General features: G+C 45.0%; 1 protein-coding gene across 1 annotated transcript; it reads right to left on the bottom strand.

Moving 5' to 3' along the window:
- Window positions 1-1,554: 1,554 nt before the first annotated feature.
- On the bottom strand, window positions 1,555-10,320 carry LOC149331956 (uncharacterized). Its single transcript, XM_089557445.1, has 7 exons — window positions 10,174-10,320; window positions 8,826-8,907; window positions 7,926-7,954; window positions 5,864-5,918; window positions 4,228-4,271; window positions 2,392-2,485; window positions 1,555-1,670 (listed from the first exon to the last, which is right to left on the bottom strand). The coding sequence occupies exons 1-7, from the start codon at window positions 10,318-10,320 to the stop codon at window positions 1,555-1,557; spliced, it is 567 nt and encodes a 188-aa protein (XP_089413571.1).
- Between the last annotated feature and the right edge of the window lie 7,089 nt (window positions 10,321-17,409).

Raw genomic sequence — 17,409 nt, 5'->3', positions numbered from 1 at the left:
TAGCGATTAGGTCTAAAACACACATTGGCTAAAATATGAGCTATGTGACTCCGGCTTTTTTTTTTTCGAGCTGTTTGCCATCAGGCATAATGAAAAAGGAAAGAGAGTTTTACATCATGCACGCAACTATGAGAACGGAAGCGCTGGTGTACGCATGAGTACTATCACTAACCGCTATCTCTAGATCTAGAAAATCTTGTTCCTTCTCTCTACAACACACGTTGAAAATAAAGAACATGTCGTATCTTCGGCGCCTCACTTCATAAGGCACGCGCATGGCCTCGCTGGTGTCACAATCGGCCAACGCGGTGAGATGCTGAGTGTTTCGCCTCGCAAGAAGATAGAGTGTGAAGTGAATGCTACAGGCGTCTACTCTCGAGGAGGAAAAGCAAAACTAAGAAAGCAGCGATGACGAAACTTTTGTAGACACAAAGATGATACCCCTTGTTAGCTACAAAAGTCTTGATTATGTTGATCATGACGGGCTCTCAGACCAAAGCACTTTTTTTTTCAGTGGTTGATTAAAACACTCGCCGAAGAAGGCGAAAAGAAGCAGATTGACGTTTTGGCAGCATCATCGGATCGCGTACTCTACGCACACCCGCACCTGCGGATTGTGTCCCGGGTCCAGAAAATTAGTGAATAGATTTCTTTTCCATCCATAATTTAGCACTGAGGATTTTTACACGGAGTGCGGACTATAGTCCTGAAATTACGAGTGTTTTGATTTAGACATTGAGCAACAGTAATTTTTCACGAACCTCCGAATGGTCATAACTTGATAAGCAACTTTAGCTGATTAGCTTCACATAAAGTCGGGTCAGTTTTGAAGCTGTGTGAGAATTAGAAGAAAATAGTTACGGTGTTGTTAATGCAATGAAGAAGTCATTGATTTTATTGTTGTAATGACGAATTCGAAACTCGTATTCTGAATGTGCGATTGTCAGCATTTCTTCATTTTTTTCTTGTTTGATTCGAAGGTCACAGATTAAATGTGAGGCTGATTGGTACAAGGTTTATGGGTTAAGGCAGCGATTACCCAGAATGCAGCAGAAGAATGGGCCCACCGTGGTGACTGAGTGGTTAAGGCGCTCGTCTACTGAGCTCGAATACCCGGGTTCGAACCCGACCGCAGTGGCCGCCGCGTTTCGATGCAGGCGAAACGCAACAGGCACTCGTGTGCTGTGCGATTAAAGTTACCCAGGCGGTCGAAATTATTCCGGCGACCTCCACATTGGCACCACTTTCTCCCTTTCTTCTTTCACTCTCTCCTTTATGTATTCTCTTACGGCGCGGTTCGGGTGTCCACCGAGATATGTGACACAGTTACTGCGTCATTTACTTTCTTGATTCCAGATGGCTGCTCAAAAGCAAAGGCAACGCAGGACAAGGCGGCGGAGTCTGAAGACGTCGCCGCACTAGTTTAGCGAAGAACCCTTCACTACGGTCCTCTCTTTGAAATTTTATTTTCCCCGAAATCAACAGCAGCGGTACAAAATATTCTTTGCGATTGATCTTGGATGCCTAGTTGTGTAAATCAGGGGAAGCCGCTCGTTAACCAGTCAAAACAGAAGCAGCCGAGGCACATCCATTGCACGTGTAGCCGCCGCCACTCTTGACGAAGACTATGCTGTTGGCGCCGCAAGAGATTTTAGATGTTCGGGTGACACCTATAACAGAGAACGTCGAAAGACTCATGTAAACACAGTTGCCTGTCTGGAATTTTTACTATTATAATTACTATTAGGGTTAACTTTATGCTCACTAAATCACAGGGCTGGAACGGCCGACCAATATGAACTATTGGAAGTTGTTCTGAAGAAGTGATTTTGGCTTAATATCCTCCACAGGCCCAGTGAGGTAGAAACGTTGTTGCTGCCCTTTAATAGTTAGAATGAAAGAAATATGGGGCAAAATTTTATACCGTCTTGACGTTGATCATCATCAACATCATTTTGAATCTCACTACGTGCACTGCACGACGAAGGGCTCACGTATTACTCCAGTGAATCCTGTCTTGTGGCAGCTGCCGCCACTTTATCCTGACGAACTTTTCAATCTGATCCGCCGACCTCACTCTTCGGTGCTCCTCCTACGCTTTTCCCTTCTTGGAACTCACTCCTTTACACTAAGAAACCATCGACTATTTTGGCTTGGCATAACATGACCTGCCAAAGTAATTTCTTCTGCTTTACTTGAACTATGAAACCATCAACTCGCGTTTATTCCCGGCTCATTTTGCTTTCTTCCACTCTCCCAGGTCTCTTCTTCAAATAATAAGATATGAAGAGTTCAAAAAGTATATAGTAAAAAGCTTGCGAAAAAGTAAAGCCCAGTAACCTTAGTCCAAAGGAAGGAGCACGCCAAGTTCTGATCTGATCGCGTACTTACACACAGCCTTGTGCGTTCCATAGCAAGGACACCTGATGCAATTGAGATTAGTTGACTGGTATCCGCAAATTTCCGTGGAGGAACACGTGGGAGCCTGCATTAAGATTTGAGTATACGTAAGGACACTTGCCTGTCCGAAGTCGCGATGCTGAGCTCTACCGCTGTTACAATTATCCCACCATACCCAACATTTCTGGAAAAAAAAGTATTTTTGAGTGGGAAAAAGTTTATGAGACCATTTTTTTCGTATATGGTATTCCGCAGATCCCCCGGCGGCAGGATTACATTTTTTTTTTTGCTATTAACGTTTTGGCTGTCGTAAAAAGTGTTCCCCAATGGTTTTCTACGGCAGTCTCAACTGCTCGAGACGACTGATGGAAACACTATAAAATAAATATTTTGCAACACATCGGAAGAATGGACCATTACCCTCAATATTTCTATATCAGTACCATACAGTTTACCATTCAATTTTTTTTTTTGGCCAAGAATCTTGGACATGACTAAAGCAGGGGCGGTATTTGCTAATCGTTCTGATCAGCTCATCAGATTTATTCTTATCACATTCATTTTCAGCCCAACTACATCAGCTGCAGGGCAAGGGCCTTGACTATTCATGTCCGTTTAACTCGGCGCTGCGCCAGCTGCTGACCGCCCTATACCCAGAAAATACTTTATTGTACACACTTACTTTAAACTTCACCCCTAAACAACTCTTTCGTGCACTTTGTCAACCTTTCTCGTCCAACTTTGCCCGAATTTTGCGCAACAATGGACAAGTGTAACTAGACGCTTCAGACTAGTCAACACAGACAAGCTTCATTGAGAGCGCTGTTTTGGCTCTCTTTTGTGAACACCATTGACACATAACTCGCCGCAAAGGCTTTTCAAGCAAGGCGCCTCATTTTACAAAAGGAACCTGAACCTGAACGAAGCAGCGATGTCGCTACACGGTGCACCTCAATGGTGAAAAAAATGGTCGAACTTTCACCACTCCTCGCTGTGCATTAAGCGCTGGTAATGAAAGCTTTGAAGTTGAAGTACCGCATTTTATTCGTTCGATGAGCCTGAATACCTATCTTAGCATACGAACAAGAAATACAAATCCGCCCCCCCCCCCCCCCGCCCCCCCTAAAAAAAATGTAAACTACACATATTATCCCAAATTTATAAGATGGTCTCAGACATCCTACGATGCTTATATTTTATCTCGTTCTCATTTTGTTTTCTACATTGGATGACGCTTATAATCGCAGTTTCGAAGGCTGCTCCTCATATCGCAAAAGGTGCCAGACGACCGCCTTCGCCTCCAAGGTATTTCAAGGTAAACCCGCAGCACTTGTGCCGTCACGTACCTTGCAACAAAAGGGCCTGATTCTGAACGGTATTTGAGCTGCCCACGCGAAAAGCTAAAAGGCTTTACTTATAAAAAATCACTTCAGCGCGACTCTATAACACCGAAAGTGACAAGCTATGCGTGTCCGTAGCATAATGCAAAAACTGCCGTACGAAAATTACGCGTTTATATAGCTACAACACCCTTTTTTGATGCTGTTTTCAGCTTGAGCATAGTCTTGCGTAAGATAATTTGGTTGCGTACCCATACCTGGTGGTCACTTATTATATTCATACTGAAAACTGCGCAAAAAAACGAAGACACAGAACGAGAAGGCACGACCCGGGCGCAAACTATCAACTTCTGTGTTTTCTTTTCTGTGTCTTCGTTTTTTTGCGCAGTTTCAGTATGAATTCCTACCAACTAGCCCAGTTTACCGTTCTTATTAGTCACTTTTTACTCGCTTACCCGCGGCCAAACTTCTGTTCAGAGGAACTTACGTTAGATCCCCCGCATCTGGTGTCTTCATTTTCAACAAAAACACCTGCGAAAATATCGAGAAGAAATCTAGAATCACAAAGTTAACACATGATTAAGAACAAAAGATGGTACAACATTTGCGAACAGTGGTATTCTATGCCATTACGAAAGGAATTTTTTTTTTTTTCACCGGATCGACTGCTGCGGTGAAGGGGTGGTCCTGGGTTCGAACCCCGGACCAGGACAAATTTTTCTTTAACTACGAAGTTCCTGAGAAAGCTGTGTAGCTTTTTTCTGTAGCCGTATGGCTGCGCTCGGATGGATGTATATGAGTAATTACTCCCTTATTACAATTCTACTCCACCTTAAGGGATTCCATTAAACATTTAGCCAACACAGTTCCCACTTCGAGTTATAGATCAATTCACTTTCGCCCTTCCGTAAGCTTGCCGTCCCGGTTAGCTCTATTGGTTGAGCGGCTGCCCCGGTGTAGCGGTGGTCCCGGGTTCGAACCTCGGACCAGGACAAATTTTCTTTTAACTAAGAAGTTTCTGAGAAAGCTGTATAGCTTTCCTTTGTAGCGGTATGGCTGCGCTCGGGTGGATGTCAATGAGTAATTACTCTTATTACATATGTTGTTATTGCAAGGGTGCAGAGAAGTGTATGGAAGGAGAGAACGCGGCATTTGCGCCCAGTGCAAGACGAGCGTAAGTACTTTTTATACTGGAAAGTGCGAGAAAATACGCCAAATTTAGCCGCCTTTGTTTTGTTCCATTATTGTCCAGCGACCAACCTAAACATATGCGTCGCCGATGTTGCCCAATGAAGGCCGTAAGTTATCGAGCCAGTTTCGAACATATTGACTCTGAAAAAAAAAATTCAGTCATAAACTCGGTTTTAGAATAATCTCAGTACTCGTGAAGATTCTCTTTACGTCCTGTTTTGGACCAAAAATTTTTGGAAAAGAAAGATTTCTAGAATGAAACATCATAGTTGGTGGCTATCACTATTCCTGTCTTCGCAACCATTCGTCGTCTGATTTTTGTGTAGACCGCGTGCTTTAAGTCTGAACACGGTTTGCAGTGCGTCAAAAATTACGCAGATACCTCCGAAAATTATATGATAAGCCTTAGAAAAAGAGTTTGGTGCTTTGGTTAGCTTCAATGTGTGCAAAATAAATGAGCATAAGTAAGGCCACCTTTCGGACGCCCAACCTCCAGTCATTTTGGTTAACTAAATTTTGTCGCTAAGTGCAGAAGGATGGTGGTTGTTTACTTATACATTTACTGGACTACAAGGTTAGGAAAATGCTTGGACAAAAATTTCCAAAGTACATCTCGTAATTCGGGGGATGACAAGCATAAACAAAGTTATCCACTAGAAAAGAAAATAAGAAGAGACTTTTCCTATGCATCTTTAAAATACCAAGATATGTGACATGTCTGAATCAAAGTTGTAACAGTTGTATTCGTTTGTCAATAAACTAAACTACATTCTGATTCCTTCAGTACAATGCAGGCATTCTGATTCATTGCACTATTGCTCGTGTAAAGTCTTCAGTAAACTTTATTTCACAAACAGAGTCACACAGGTATAAAACAAAGCCGTCAATAATCTTCGCGCCATAGGCTCAGAATACGGCACTGAAGCACTCACATTCGTACGGCGAGGTAGGACAGTCTTTCAGTCGACATGTGAGGCCGTCTTCGCACTGTTAAGACGACGAATAAAATGAAGGCAAAGATTTTTTTTATACGCAAGAACACTGTTTCTTCCTCGCTGTATACTCGTTGCTGTCGCACTAACTAGCCCCAACTGCCACCTTAGCGGCACTGCATTAGTTGACATTTTGAAACTGGAATTTTTAAATGATTTTGAATTTTGTTGCATGATGTTGAATGTTGAAATGCGAATAAATGAGTTTGGTTTGTTGCGCACATGTCGTCTTTTGAACACCTTTCGAGAGGCCCTATTTCGTCTTCCTCACAAAAAGACGAGAAACCCAGGAAGATAGCGCATTGCTCTTGAAGGATTGCGGTTCGTGAAGCAAAGGTTTGTGAGACAGATGTTAACGCATGCGACAGAACCAGGCATACAGCAGGTTGACGGATACCAGGCATGATGTCATGCCACAACTGCAAAGTTAGCGCGTTGAACTCCGGGAGGACAAGAATCGATTATTTTAAGCACAGATTAAATTCCTCCGACGATGCCGGCGAGGAGCATCGGGTATGGTTGCTATTTCTAGGAATCTAAACCAATCCACGTGTTCTATGCGGTGAGCGGCAGGTGAATAGATATTGTAGCGCAACGCCCCACCTTTGCTAATTTCCCGAGGAGTGAGTGTCACATAGTCTGAGAGTTTTGTAAATGGGGAATTCTTGTTCCGGTGAAGCACGTCAAGCATTTTAGGCTTTGTCACAGTTGTCGAGAAGGCAATGGCGAAGCCGCTCTTCTAAACACTCGCGTGGGTTGACTAATGATGGAGGTGCGAAGAATACGACACCGTGTATTTTTCCGGAAGGTAGGAAAATACCTAGCTTAATTTTTATCATCTTACACTTCTGTGACATGGGTAATTTCAGGCATTGATGCATCGGCTTTTGCATGTTGTCCCGAGCCCTCATATGTTTTGCCCAAGACATGAACTGATCTCTGATACTTTGTAGGGAACCGAGGTACGACAATCTCGCATTACGCATGTCTAGCGCGTACTCTGTGGTGCGGTCTTCGTTTTGTTCTGAAAATTCAGAGGCGCTAATCCAGTCCTAGAGGCCCAGCCAGGCCCAGCCGTGGAGACCGTCCTTCCGTAAAAGTGATCTGAAAAACTAGTTTTATACTGAGATTTCTATGCAAACTATAACTCTGCCTGCAGAAGTACAAATTAGTGGTAGGCCGCTGTGGCCGTGATGTGAGTTTTGCGTGTTAACAAAAAACTTCTACGACGTCTAACAAAGTTTTGCTGCATCTTCGTTTCCTTACTGTAGACTATAGGATCAAAAGAGATTGGAAAATTTCATTTGAATAAGTTCAGTTTGAAAAAAAAAAGTATGATGGAGAGCATTGATTTAGGCTGATGAAAATAATGAACGACATAAAACCGCGCCTTCAGGACACATTGCTTTATCTTTTTTGATCGTGCTATTCTGCTAGAGAAATGAAATTTTAGTTACTGAACGTCAGCTTTGTTAGCTGCAAAAAAAATTCCCTCAGCAAGGTGGTCCGGAAGAGGATCGTGATTCTGGCACGTACGGCATGATATTCACAAATTTAGCCCACTGTAACAATCACTTTGCATCCGTCATGAAGGCTGCTCCTGCGACACTCCGAATACAGTTTCTAATGATTGCGTGGCAAAGTCCAAGACAACAATTGTCACAACCCACAGCGTGCTCTGCGGATAATCACCAGTTTGGCCCAAATTACTACCTCCTGGTTGTAATTGCACGTCCTGTGATATCTACCTTTAGGGTCCGAAGACACGGCATTTTATCTAAAACACAAGAATCGGTTTCCTTTCACTGAAATAATCGGCAATAGCCGAAATAAGCTGTGTGCTGCAGTCACAAAAACAAGCAGTGCTTCACTTACGGCGGCACGAAATGTAAGCAGCCACGTGCAAATACTAATCCCGACTGGCCTAGTGCACTGCCGTTCATAGAAACCAGAGTCCTTCAGGAGACATGAAGGTTCCAGACGCTTGACGATAGTAACTTACCGAGCACGACGTCTTCGACACATTAATACCTGAAAGATAAAGGACGGGCTTGAAATTCCATCTCAAATGGCGTTGAGTGTCACACTAGGTATTTTGGTCACCAAAAAACGTCCGCAGTGTCCCTCTAAACCTTTAGCTCTAAATAGGTGCAGTTAGACAGAAAATAGGGTGTTATGCTGGAAGAATTTTCCTTGTGCCATTGGCTTCGCTTTTGCAGTAGGGCCATCCCCTCTTTTATATCAGAGCTGGCGAATGTCGTTGACTGCTAGCTGTAAGCTTTGACGTCGCAGGCGGTAGTCAACAATGAGAGTGACATAAGAAAATTAATAGGGAAACTAAACATCGAAAAATATTGGTAATAGAATGAATTTTTTGTTACAAAACATGTTTCAGGCACCAAACTTGAATAGTTTCGAACTCATCGACGTTCGAACATTTTTCGCAAAATACTCACGAGACTTCTAGTTACAACAATTACATTTTTAAGGTGGAAGAAATTTATCCTACATTTTTTCATCAGGAAGCTGCTGAAGGGCGTTTTTTCTTCGGTGCACACAAAAATCCCAAAGATGACGTTTCTTTCGCCCCCTTTCTTGGTTTTCTTGCGCTCTCAGAGCTGTCACCTCATGAACGATCTGTTGGTAACGCATGCGGTACTTCTACGGGATGGTGTAAAATTGTTACATGCGTCTAGTACGTTCGTTTTTTTTTTTAAGTGTTATGGGTGCTTGCGCTTGATTACAATAGACATCGATATCGTCGTCTCTGCGCATGCGCAGCCTTGTGGGTCTCTGACGGCGAGCTCTGCCATCGGTCTAATCCACACCTCACGTGCGTGACCGGGATAAAAAGGGCTAACTTAAGTGCGGAAATGAAAGACGGATATCTGTATTTGCTCACAGTACTTGGCGGAGTCGCATGATGAACTGGAAGCGAAGTTGAGGTGGTCTACGCAGCGCTGCCCATTAGTGCAGTCCTCATCCTGCATCAGGAACGAAAGTTCGAAAGAATCAAAGGCTATACGTCACGGAGGAAACAACAACAAAACTCTGTGACTTTTCGCTGTACATTGAAAATTGTTTGGACAGCAATTTTTGGCGTTTTTTCGATGTTCTTACAAGTCATGCTGCGCGAAGGAGCACCTCGTTCTGAAGCTGCGCCGACGCCAGAAAGTTGGTTATGAGGACAGGAAAGACGCACCAGCTATTTCAATTCTTGTTGGACACAACCGCGTCCTGAAAGATGGGATGAATGAGGGAGTGAAAGATGAGCGGAAGATTTGCCGTAGCAGAGGTTTCCGAAATAAGTTTGACCACTTTGGGATCTTCCATCAGCACTGAGCCCGCATTCATCGAAACGCGGCCTCCACGTTCCGGATTCAACCATCATCATCGGGCACAGCAGCCGACAACCCTACAGGGTTGCCTCCCAGCCCTGTCTTGTTGGCTGATTTATTCTCTATATTGACAGATTTTTCTGGCGGGCCCATACCATTTGATATGCGTCGGCCCACATCTCACACAACTTACAGTTGACCGAAAAAGTCGGGCGTGTGTGTTTTAGAATCTCAGTGCTTAGAAATGACCCCGTTTGCAGCCTTCTGAGGAGTCGTTCCTCAGTTCTATCCAGACCCTTGGAGGCTTACTGAGGCGCAGATATGCTGTGATGTCCGCATAAGTCGTAAGCGGATTTGGTACAGGAGTCCCGACGGATTCCGGGAATTCAGTGGATCTCCGGGGGAGACACGCTCGGGCGGCTGTGTGCGCAGCCTCGTTTCCTTCCATTCCAATTGTTTTGTTGTCTGCATTGAGTTATGTCGCGCGTTTGCTAAAATTTTGCTGGCAGGCGTCGCTATTCTTCCCCTTGCATAATTTCGACAGGCGTGCTCAGAATCAGAAATTATGTGCGTGACGTCGAAGTGAGTGGCTGCCGGCGCTATCACCCCTTCCTCGGCCAACGTAACTTTACTAGTTTTCACCGAGAGTCCATCCATATGCTTTCTCTCGTGTATGACCGCGACGGTGCAGATGCCCTCTTCCGTAGGGCCCGCCGCGCCTACCTAATACGCGCAATTTTCGCTGCCGTAATGCTTCTCTATAGCTCTAGCTCTGGCTTCTCTCTTGATTATGTTCGGGATGCATGTTTTTTGGTATTGATTTAAGTAGTAGTTTATTTCTCCAGCCCTTGGGACTGTCCCCTCTCTCTTCGCTATGTGCAGATTCTGATTCTGGAGGACTCGTCTATCAACTTTGGTCCTTGATAGCCGCATGATTTGGCCTGTTTGGGGAGCTTCGAGTAGTTCTTCCAGCGTGTTATGCATTCCTAGGTGGAGAAGGCTTTCAGTGGACGTCTTGGAGGGGACACCAAGTGCCTTCTTGATGTCCACTCTGACCATTACGTCTAATTTCGTCTTGTCACTATGCCGCAGTTTGAGGTCTGTGAAGTAATACGTGAAGAGGACCCCAGGCCGCTGAAGAAACCCACTAACGCGATAGCGGTATACCCTTAAGGCAGAGCTTAAGTGTTCCCTGGTGGTTTTTAATGTGGAGGTTTCTTTGGCGGTTCACCAAGCGCGCAAAATCCGTGCACCACTACGTGTAATATGATAGTGATCGCGGGGTCGTCTGGCCCGATACCCTCTCGATGGAACTGAACCTCCCCTGGACGTCCTGCAGACATCCTCAATATCCAGAGGACGTGCAAGGGAGCTTCAATGCCCACTGGGAGGCCTTTTTCCTGCAGGTGACGCTGTGCAATTAAACGAAGCCTTTTGAGACGCCCTTGCCGCAGAGTGCCCCGGAATATAGCGTGTATGACTTGCAGACATGGTATAGAATAGCTTATCTGTATATTTGAGAAAACAAACAATTTCTGCGATGAAATGCGGCAGCGTGTAACTTCACGACAGCCGGCCAAAAAGGACACAGCACCAGTGATTGGCCAGCGAGCTCCACGTCGTCCTATCCTTGACTGTAATAATATTCATTACTCCAAATCCCTGTTAACGCTTAATTAACTTTTCGTAGAGGACAAAGGCTGCAAGTGGCCTTCCATCTAACTCCCCTCTTTTTCTACTCTTGACGAAGCAATGTTTGAAAAAGGATGTCTGCGGCATGTTCGTGATGAGTTTCCAGCTGAAAGAGATAGATGCTTGTTTTCTCTTCGTTCCGAAATTAAAATGGGGGTGGGTGATACTCAGGAGACAGAAAACAACTTTCAGTGGCACATACCACGACTACTGGAGTTTAATACGAGCCTCTTCCCATGAAAATTAAAAAAAAAGAACCGACGCAGAATATTTTATCTTGTGCCATCGTTGAACTCCCTGCACATGTAAGAATGGAGATGTAGCATCGCAGCTATAGCTTTGAACCACCACAGCGGGCACATAAAGCTCCGGTCGGTTCTCGCGTAGCAAACAGAATGTGACATTAAATGAACATCATAGAAAAATAAAAAAACTGTACTTCGCAGCAACATAGAGAGAAAGTACAAAGATGTTTTCTTTCGCAAGATTTCAAAAAAGCACGACGCGCCCACTCGATCGGTAAGCAACAGTTTTCCAAGGATGTCTGCGTTTGCCTCTGCTTTCCTAAGCCGATATAACGAAGCACCCGCCAACGATTTCTGCGCGTCCGAGGCGGATAAGGGTGGCTGCACAAATAAGACCAATTTTCTTGTGTACTCACGGTTTTGCACGTACTGCTGGCAGCACCTATATGAAATGCCATCGCTGTGGACAAAGAGAAGAAAGTTGCAACTAATTTATCTCTCCGTCCTCACCAATCTCCTTGGCATTGATTGCCAATTAGAAATTTTTGTTTTCTTATACACTAGGCAGAGGGCGGAAAGGTGAGAGGATGATGACGGGAGGTGCTGCCGGCTGTTATGTTATGCAACAGGAGTGCCTACCAAAGGAGTAACACGTTCACGGCGTCTTGGGTAACCTGTGGGTCACGTCATTTGTGTATGTTTTGTGGACACGAATACCAGATCACACAAAAAAGCGATGGAAGAGATTTTATTGTGCAATCCTCCTCCTTATACCTTACAATAAAACCTTACTCATCGCTTACTCATCCCTGCCTTTCCTCCCTCTCTGTATCTATCTATCTACTCATCGCTTCATCACGTGACCCACGACGCAGTGAACGTGTTAAGATGTGCACAGATGTGCGACTATGCATTTTCTAGAAATTCCTGCTGTTGGTGCAGCGCGCGAGTATGCGAATGCAGTTGCAATGCTGCTAATATGAAACAGTTTTTTTCCTTGTAAAATGAACGTGTTCAGCATGCTGTAGCATTCTTTTAACCTTGATCTAAATTTATGAGGTCAAACGTACCGAGACCTCTAACCTTATATATTTAGAAATTTTTCACGGGCATGCGTGTCATTGGCCGTCGCTTTATAGGCACCTGCTACCCGATATTGGAAAGTAGTCATGTGACTGGCGGATTATTTTTTCTATATTGCCTTTCTAAACGGCATGTGTCATTGTCCGAAGAGATGTGCGCTGTAGACTCTGAACTGAACCATCTGTCGCGACCACTATGTGCTCATAGGGGAGGGTAATGACAGCGTTTCCTGCTTCATGAAGTACTGTGGAAAGTAGTTCCGCGTGTTTTAGGCTCGTAATAAAAATATTTGTTTTTTTGTGTGTTTTTCTGAGTAAGGGTTATTAAACTGTTCGTATTTTTTTATGGGATGAAAAATGCTTTCCTAAATCGTCTCGTCTAAATATGCTATAGCCAGAACATTTCGTGTGCGTAGGCAATGATGGCTGCGTTTGGTTTAACGATGCCAAGGCCCTCGGTTCAAAGCATGTCCTTTCAAAAAGCCTTTTGATCTGGGGTTGCAATTTCACTATTTTTGTCTGCTCATCAACAAGCGCTTGACATTTCGGCTCTTTACTAATGTTAATTTTCTTTATACTTGTTTTGCAGCCGAGCAGATGCTTGGAGAATAGTTTAAATTAAAAACAATTGCGCATATAGCTTAACGCTATTCCTGTACGCCGCAAAAAAGTATTTGGCTCAGTTGACTGTGCGACATATTTACAAGCATAGCAAAGCTGCTGTTTCGGGAGCGCATTGCAGAGGAAAAGAATCCAAGAAATGGAGGAAAGTAGGAAACAGGAGTACTCTGAATGCCTTAGACTCATGAAAGCACGAAAACTACAGTAGAAATCTGAAGGATCCCTTAATACACGCATGATTTGATGTTAAGAGCCAGAATTACTTTAAGCATGTGTCATAAGCGATGAACTTGTTATATGAGGCGTTTCAGGGGAGCCCACCTCCAATTTTTACAAGTAGGTTTTCGGAGGTAACAGTATGGCTTTTGTGGCATATTAATACCATTGTTGGCAACCACTAGTGAACTGGCGAATCCCTAAAGTTAGTGCGCTATTTAACTAAATTCTTAAAGTTAACTTTTTTTACTATTAGAGTTCGGTGCCTGGTTGTAATTAGAATTTGCGGGTGGCTATTAGCAATAGGCATAGCAGTTTTTAGAAATTTGAAAAGGTCAGTACGCTAGATAACTAAATTCGAAAAGTTGACTTTTTTACTGTTAGAGTTTGGTGCCTGGTTCTAATTAGAGATTTGTGGACGCCTATTTGCTACAATAGCCATAGCCAGTGTATATAAATTTTAAAATGTGACTTCCTACAGTGCTGTGGCTCAATAAAATTTTGCTCTTTCTCGTCCAATGCGAAAACTTTGCGGCCGCGGTGAGATCTCAGTGACGTCAATCAAATCGATCCCGTCCATGGCGCAGGTCCCACGTGATCTTCTCTGCCACGCCCGAATCGCGGCGCGCACCACAGTCCGCTGCATGGAGTTTCTAATTTTACCTAGTGGGGAAGCTGGCGCCACCGTCTATGAGGGTTTTTTGTTGCGAAAGCAACACTACGCGAGTCGCCGAGCCATTTCGCGGAGCCGAGGAAAGGCCATGCTGCGCATGCGCCGGGAGCAGTGACGTCACACGGCGCACAGCTGGCGCGCCGCCGCCGTCGCTGCGCGGGTGACTCAGAGGTGCTGCCGCCGCGCTCGCCAGTTGCGCGTGCGCAGTAGCGGCGCATAGCTAGCGCGCCGAGGCCGCCGCCGCTGGCGCTGCTGCGCGCTTTCCATCGCCACTCTCTCTCTCCTCGTTGCTTTCGCAATCCTCCAGGTTTAACCAGAGCTGAACGACTGCCAGTTTTTAAAGCAACACTTCATGCACCATGGGAACGCCGGGAAGGCAATATTTCTTATTTGGCTTGACTAGTGCTGGATTCAAGACGTGTATTCTGCCTCTGAATCGGCAAATGCGTCGCGATGCTCTCCTCGGCGCGCAGATGAAACCATGTCAATAGTTCCCGTTTCACTTCTTCAATAAATTTAACTTAAGCGTTAGGCTGTTATGGAAACGTTCGCAGCATTTATTCGATGTTTCCCGCGAAGAGAGTCGTATGTTACGGCTAATCCATGTTTCGTGCCCAACAATAGCCAAGCCATGCACGAAACTTAATCTTCTCGGCATTCCTACTCCTATCCGTGGTGGATGAAGTACAATGCCGTGTGCTTTCTATCTGGATAATATTTAGAAACCATCGCTGTGCCAGCCGAGGCATAGCAAGGTCACGTGACAGCAGCGCCACGGAGTGACGCCATCTAAAGACTCCGGAGGGCGGACCAGCGTGAAACGAACCTTTCGAATGTGTGGAGCCTTTCAGCTGTGCAATCCAGTTCATCTATCACTTAAAGTCACACTTACCCAGGACGAGCGTGAGCAGAGTAAATGCAGGCACACGACGCGACATGGCGACTGACGACCAGAACACAAACTGCGCCTGAAGCAGTCGTCTGTTTAAAGCACGTCGTGTCGCTGACGCTTTGCTGCAGGAGTTCCAATTCGTAAACAGCCTACGGTCGTTACAACCACTGCATTTTTTCGTTTTTTTTACTTTACGTTACGTGCAAGGAGCCTCGCTCTCTGACAGCTGCTTTCATTTTAAGTATGTTTTTTTTTATGGCTGCCGCTCCACGTGCGGACTAGTCGGGTACGGCAGCACGGTAGCACAGTTCGACCGGAAACTGTCCAAGGTTGACGCTCGCAAGCGAGGAAAAAGCAATGCGCACCAGACCTTGTTTTTGAAAACGAGTTAATCATATCTCCTGTAACTTCAACACACCTCCTTGTGTACGCGAATATTAATTTAAACTAAAGGGGTGCATTTAAATCCACAGCGATACATGGAACGTGCTAATCCATGTGTTAATAGCGCAGTCGGATGTTAAATCCTGTTCTCGTCCATATGGTGCTGCTGGCGCCTATAGAGCAGTTAAACGGGGATGAAACCCCGCATCGACATTCTTGGTGTCATTTGGTAGCCTCGAATAAACGTTACTGAAAGTAGTGTTGTTTCTGTAATATAAACCTCACTTATAAAAGATTTCTGGCTGAGTGGTTATGGTGCTCGGGCACTGACCCGCAAGATGCGAGTGCGATCACGGCCGCGATGGTCTAATTTCGATGCAGGCGAAACTGTAGAGGCCTGTGTACTGTGTGATGTCAGTGCACGTTAAAGAAACCAAGGAGATTGAATTTTCCGGAGCCCTCTGCTACGGCATCCCTCATAGCCTAGGTCACTTTGGGACGTTAAACCTCCGTGAACAAAGCCAAACCAAACACGTTGCTGCGGCACGACAGTCGAATAAAGGCTTCGCAGTTTTATCGTATCCAGCGTAGGAAATCGTCAGCAAAGTGTTCGGCTGTCTAGGTCTCCGTAACGGGCGTCGCCTGTGTCTTTGGTGCGGCTGGTTGTGATTCGATATAGATATTTAGGTTATGTGCGTATGAAAAGTATGAACCTCTTGCTGATCGTGCTGCCATCTAGAGGCTGTCCCGCGTAATACACCTGTTCAGGGTGACAGTGGAAGCGCAAGAGGGTGCTACGAGGAGTGCGGAGCTGTTGGGCATGGTCCGAATAGAGATAGAGTTTCTCGTAGGTCCACCACGTTATGGCAGGTGCGGCAGTTATGAGGTAGGTGCGGAAATGTAGGACGTATATGAGCCACTTTTGGCGCTGCGTTAATTATCCTTTCTCGCTCATGCCGCTTATTTCCTGCCTGTCGCACTCGCGTGCAGGAAAAATGTCTAGTAATTAGTGGGTCAGCTACTCAGTAGTAAGCGGACAGCACGAAGACCTATCAGAACACTCGCCGCGTGGCTGGGCGGCTCCACCCGTTGTTAGAAGTTATTAAGGCTATCTTTTAAAAGATGTAATAGAGACTATTGCTTAAAACGGATTGTTTCAGGTACAAAAAACTTTTTAAGGGCAAGAAATAAAAAATGAGCCGCCAAGTGTGAGAACCGTAAACCAATGGGTTTGCGGCATCAATGAAGTGTCATATTAAGCGGATGGGCCGGCTTCTGAATACTGCAGGGGATGCTTTGTAGTAACGTGGTCGCAAGAGGCGCGTTGAAAACAAGCGCGCGACTCTGGCTACCACGGGGAGTTTATACAGTAACTTTATGTTGGACATGTTTTTCTATATTCCATCCCATTTTAACATGTCTTTATTGGTGAATAATCGGCAGTTTTCGTGTAGCATATCGTCCATGCATTTCCGCATGCAAAGCCTTTGCGGCAAGTTGCCGTACGTCTTGTCAAATACACGTGAGGCATTCTAGCGCCACCTAAAGACTGTGAATGAAAGGCCATTAACCCACAGCCGGATAAACACTCACTGCAAAAAAAAAAATCTGAGTGGATTAGCAGCCTTTGGGGTTTTTCAAGATGTTAAACGATGGAAGCAGAGAAAAATATAGATACCTGCATCTCCAGGTGTCGTTGCTATGGTGATAGTGTAAACTGCATGAAGTTAAGTTTACAAGCTTGAAAATTCGGCTAATCTCAAAAGCGGCTGATAATTGTCGCTTAAACTTTGCATAGTGGTGAGAATGTACTATTCGAAGGCAAATCCCACCAATCGGGGCGAGCTATCGCGTTACACAATGCATCGGCGACGCTGTATTTGGTGCGAAGAGGGTGGCCAGGGCACCGCGATGTTCTTATAAACCTCGCAAATACCGCAAAGCAACGCTTGAAAATTGTGTGTGTACGCCAGCTGCAAAAAAAAACTGCGTGGACACTTTGACAACTAATGTGTTGAGAGGTGAACGTCCAGGACACACTGCCGTAACGACTTCCGGTGGATGTGACGTCATGCCGTTCCCGTGGCTATATTGATACCCAAATTGTACATCTTTCGGGGATCTTAAATGTACACTTAATTACGCTTAATTACACATTTCTCCATCTAAGTTGGCACAAATGTGACGTTTTTCCGAGCATTCTGTGACAATTTTCACTATGCCGTGACGACTTCCGGTGGTTGTGACGTCACATCTTTCCCGTGGCTATATCGATGTCCACGCCATTTCGACGCAATTTCGACATTTTTGCCTATAATTAACCACTTAACCTACTGTCATCAA

This window comes from Amblyomma mixtum, chromosome 8 (assembly GCF_055824585.1).
Source record: "Amblyomma mixtum isolate Tamu chromosome 8, ASM5582458v1, whole genome shotgun sequence".
NCBI classification, from domain to species: Eukaryota; Metazoa; Arthropoda; class Arachnida; order Ixodida; family Ixodidae; genus Amblyomma; species Amblyomma mixtum.
The sequence above is the reverse complement of the archived record's forward strand: the minus strand, read 5'-3'. Positions and strand labels throughout refer to the sequence as shown.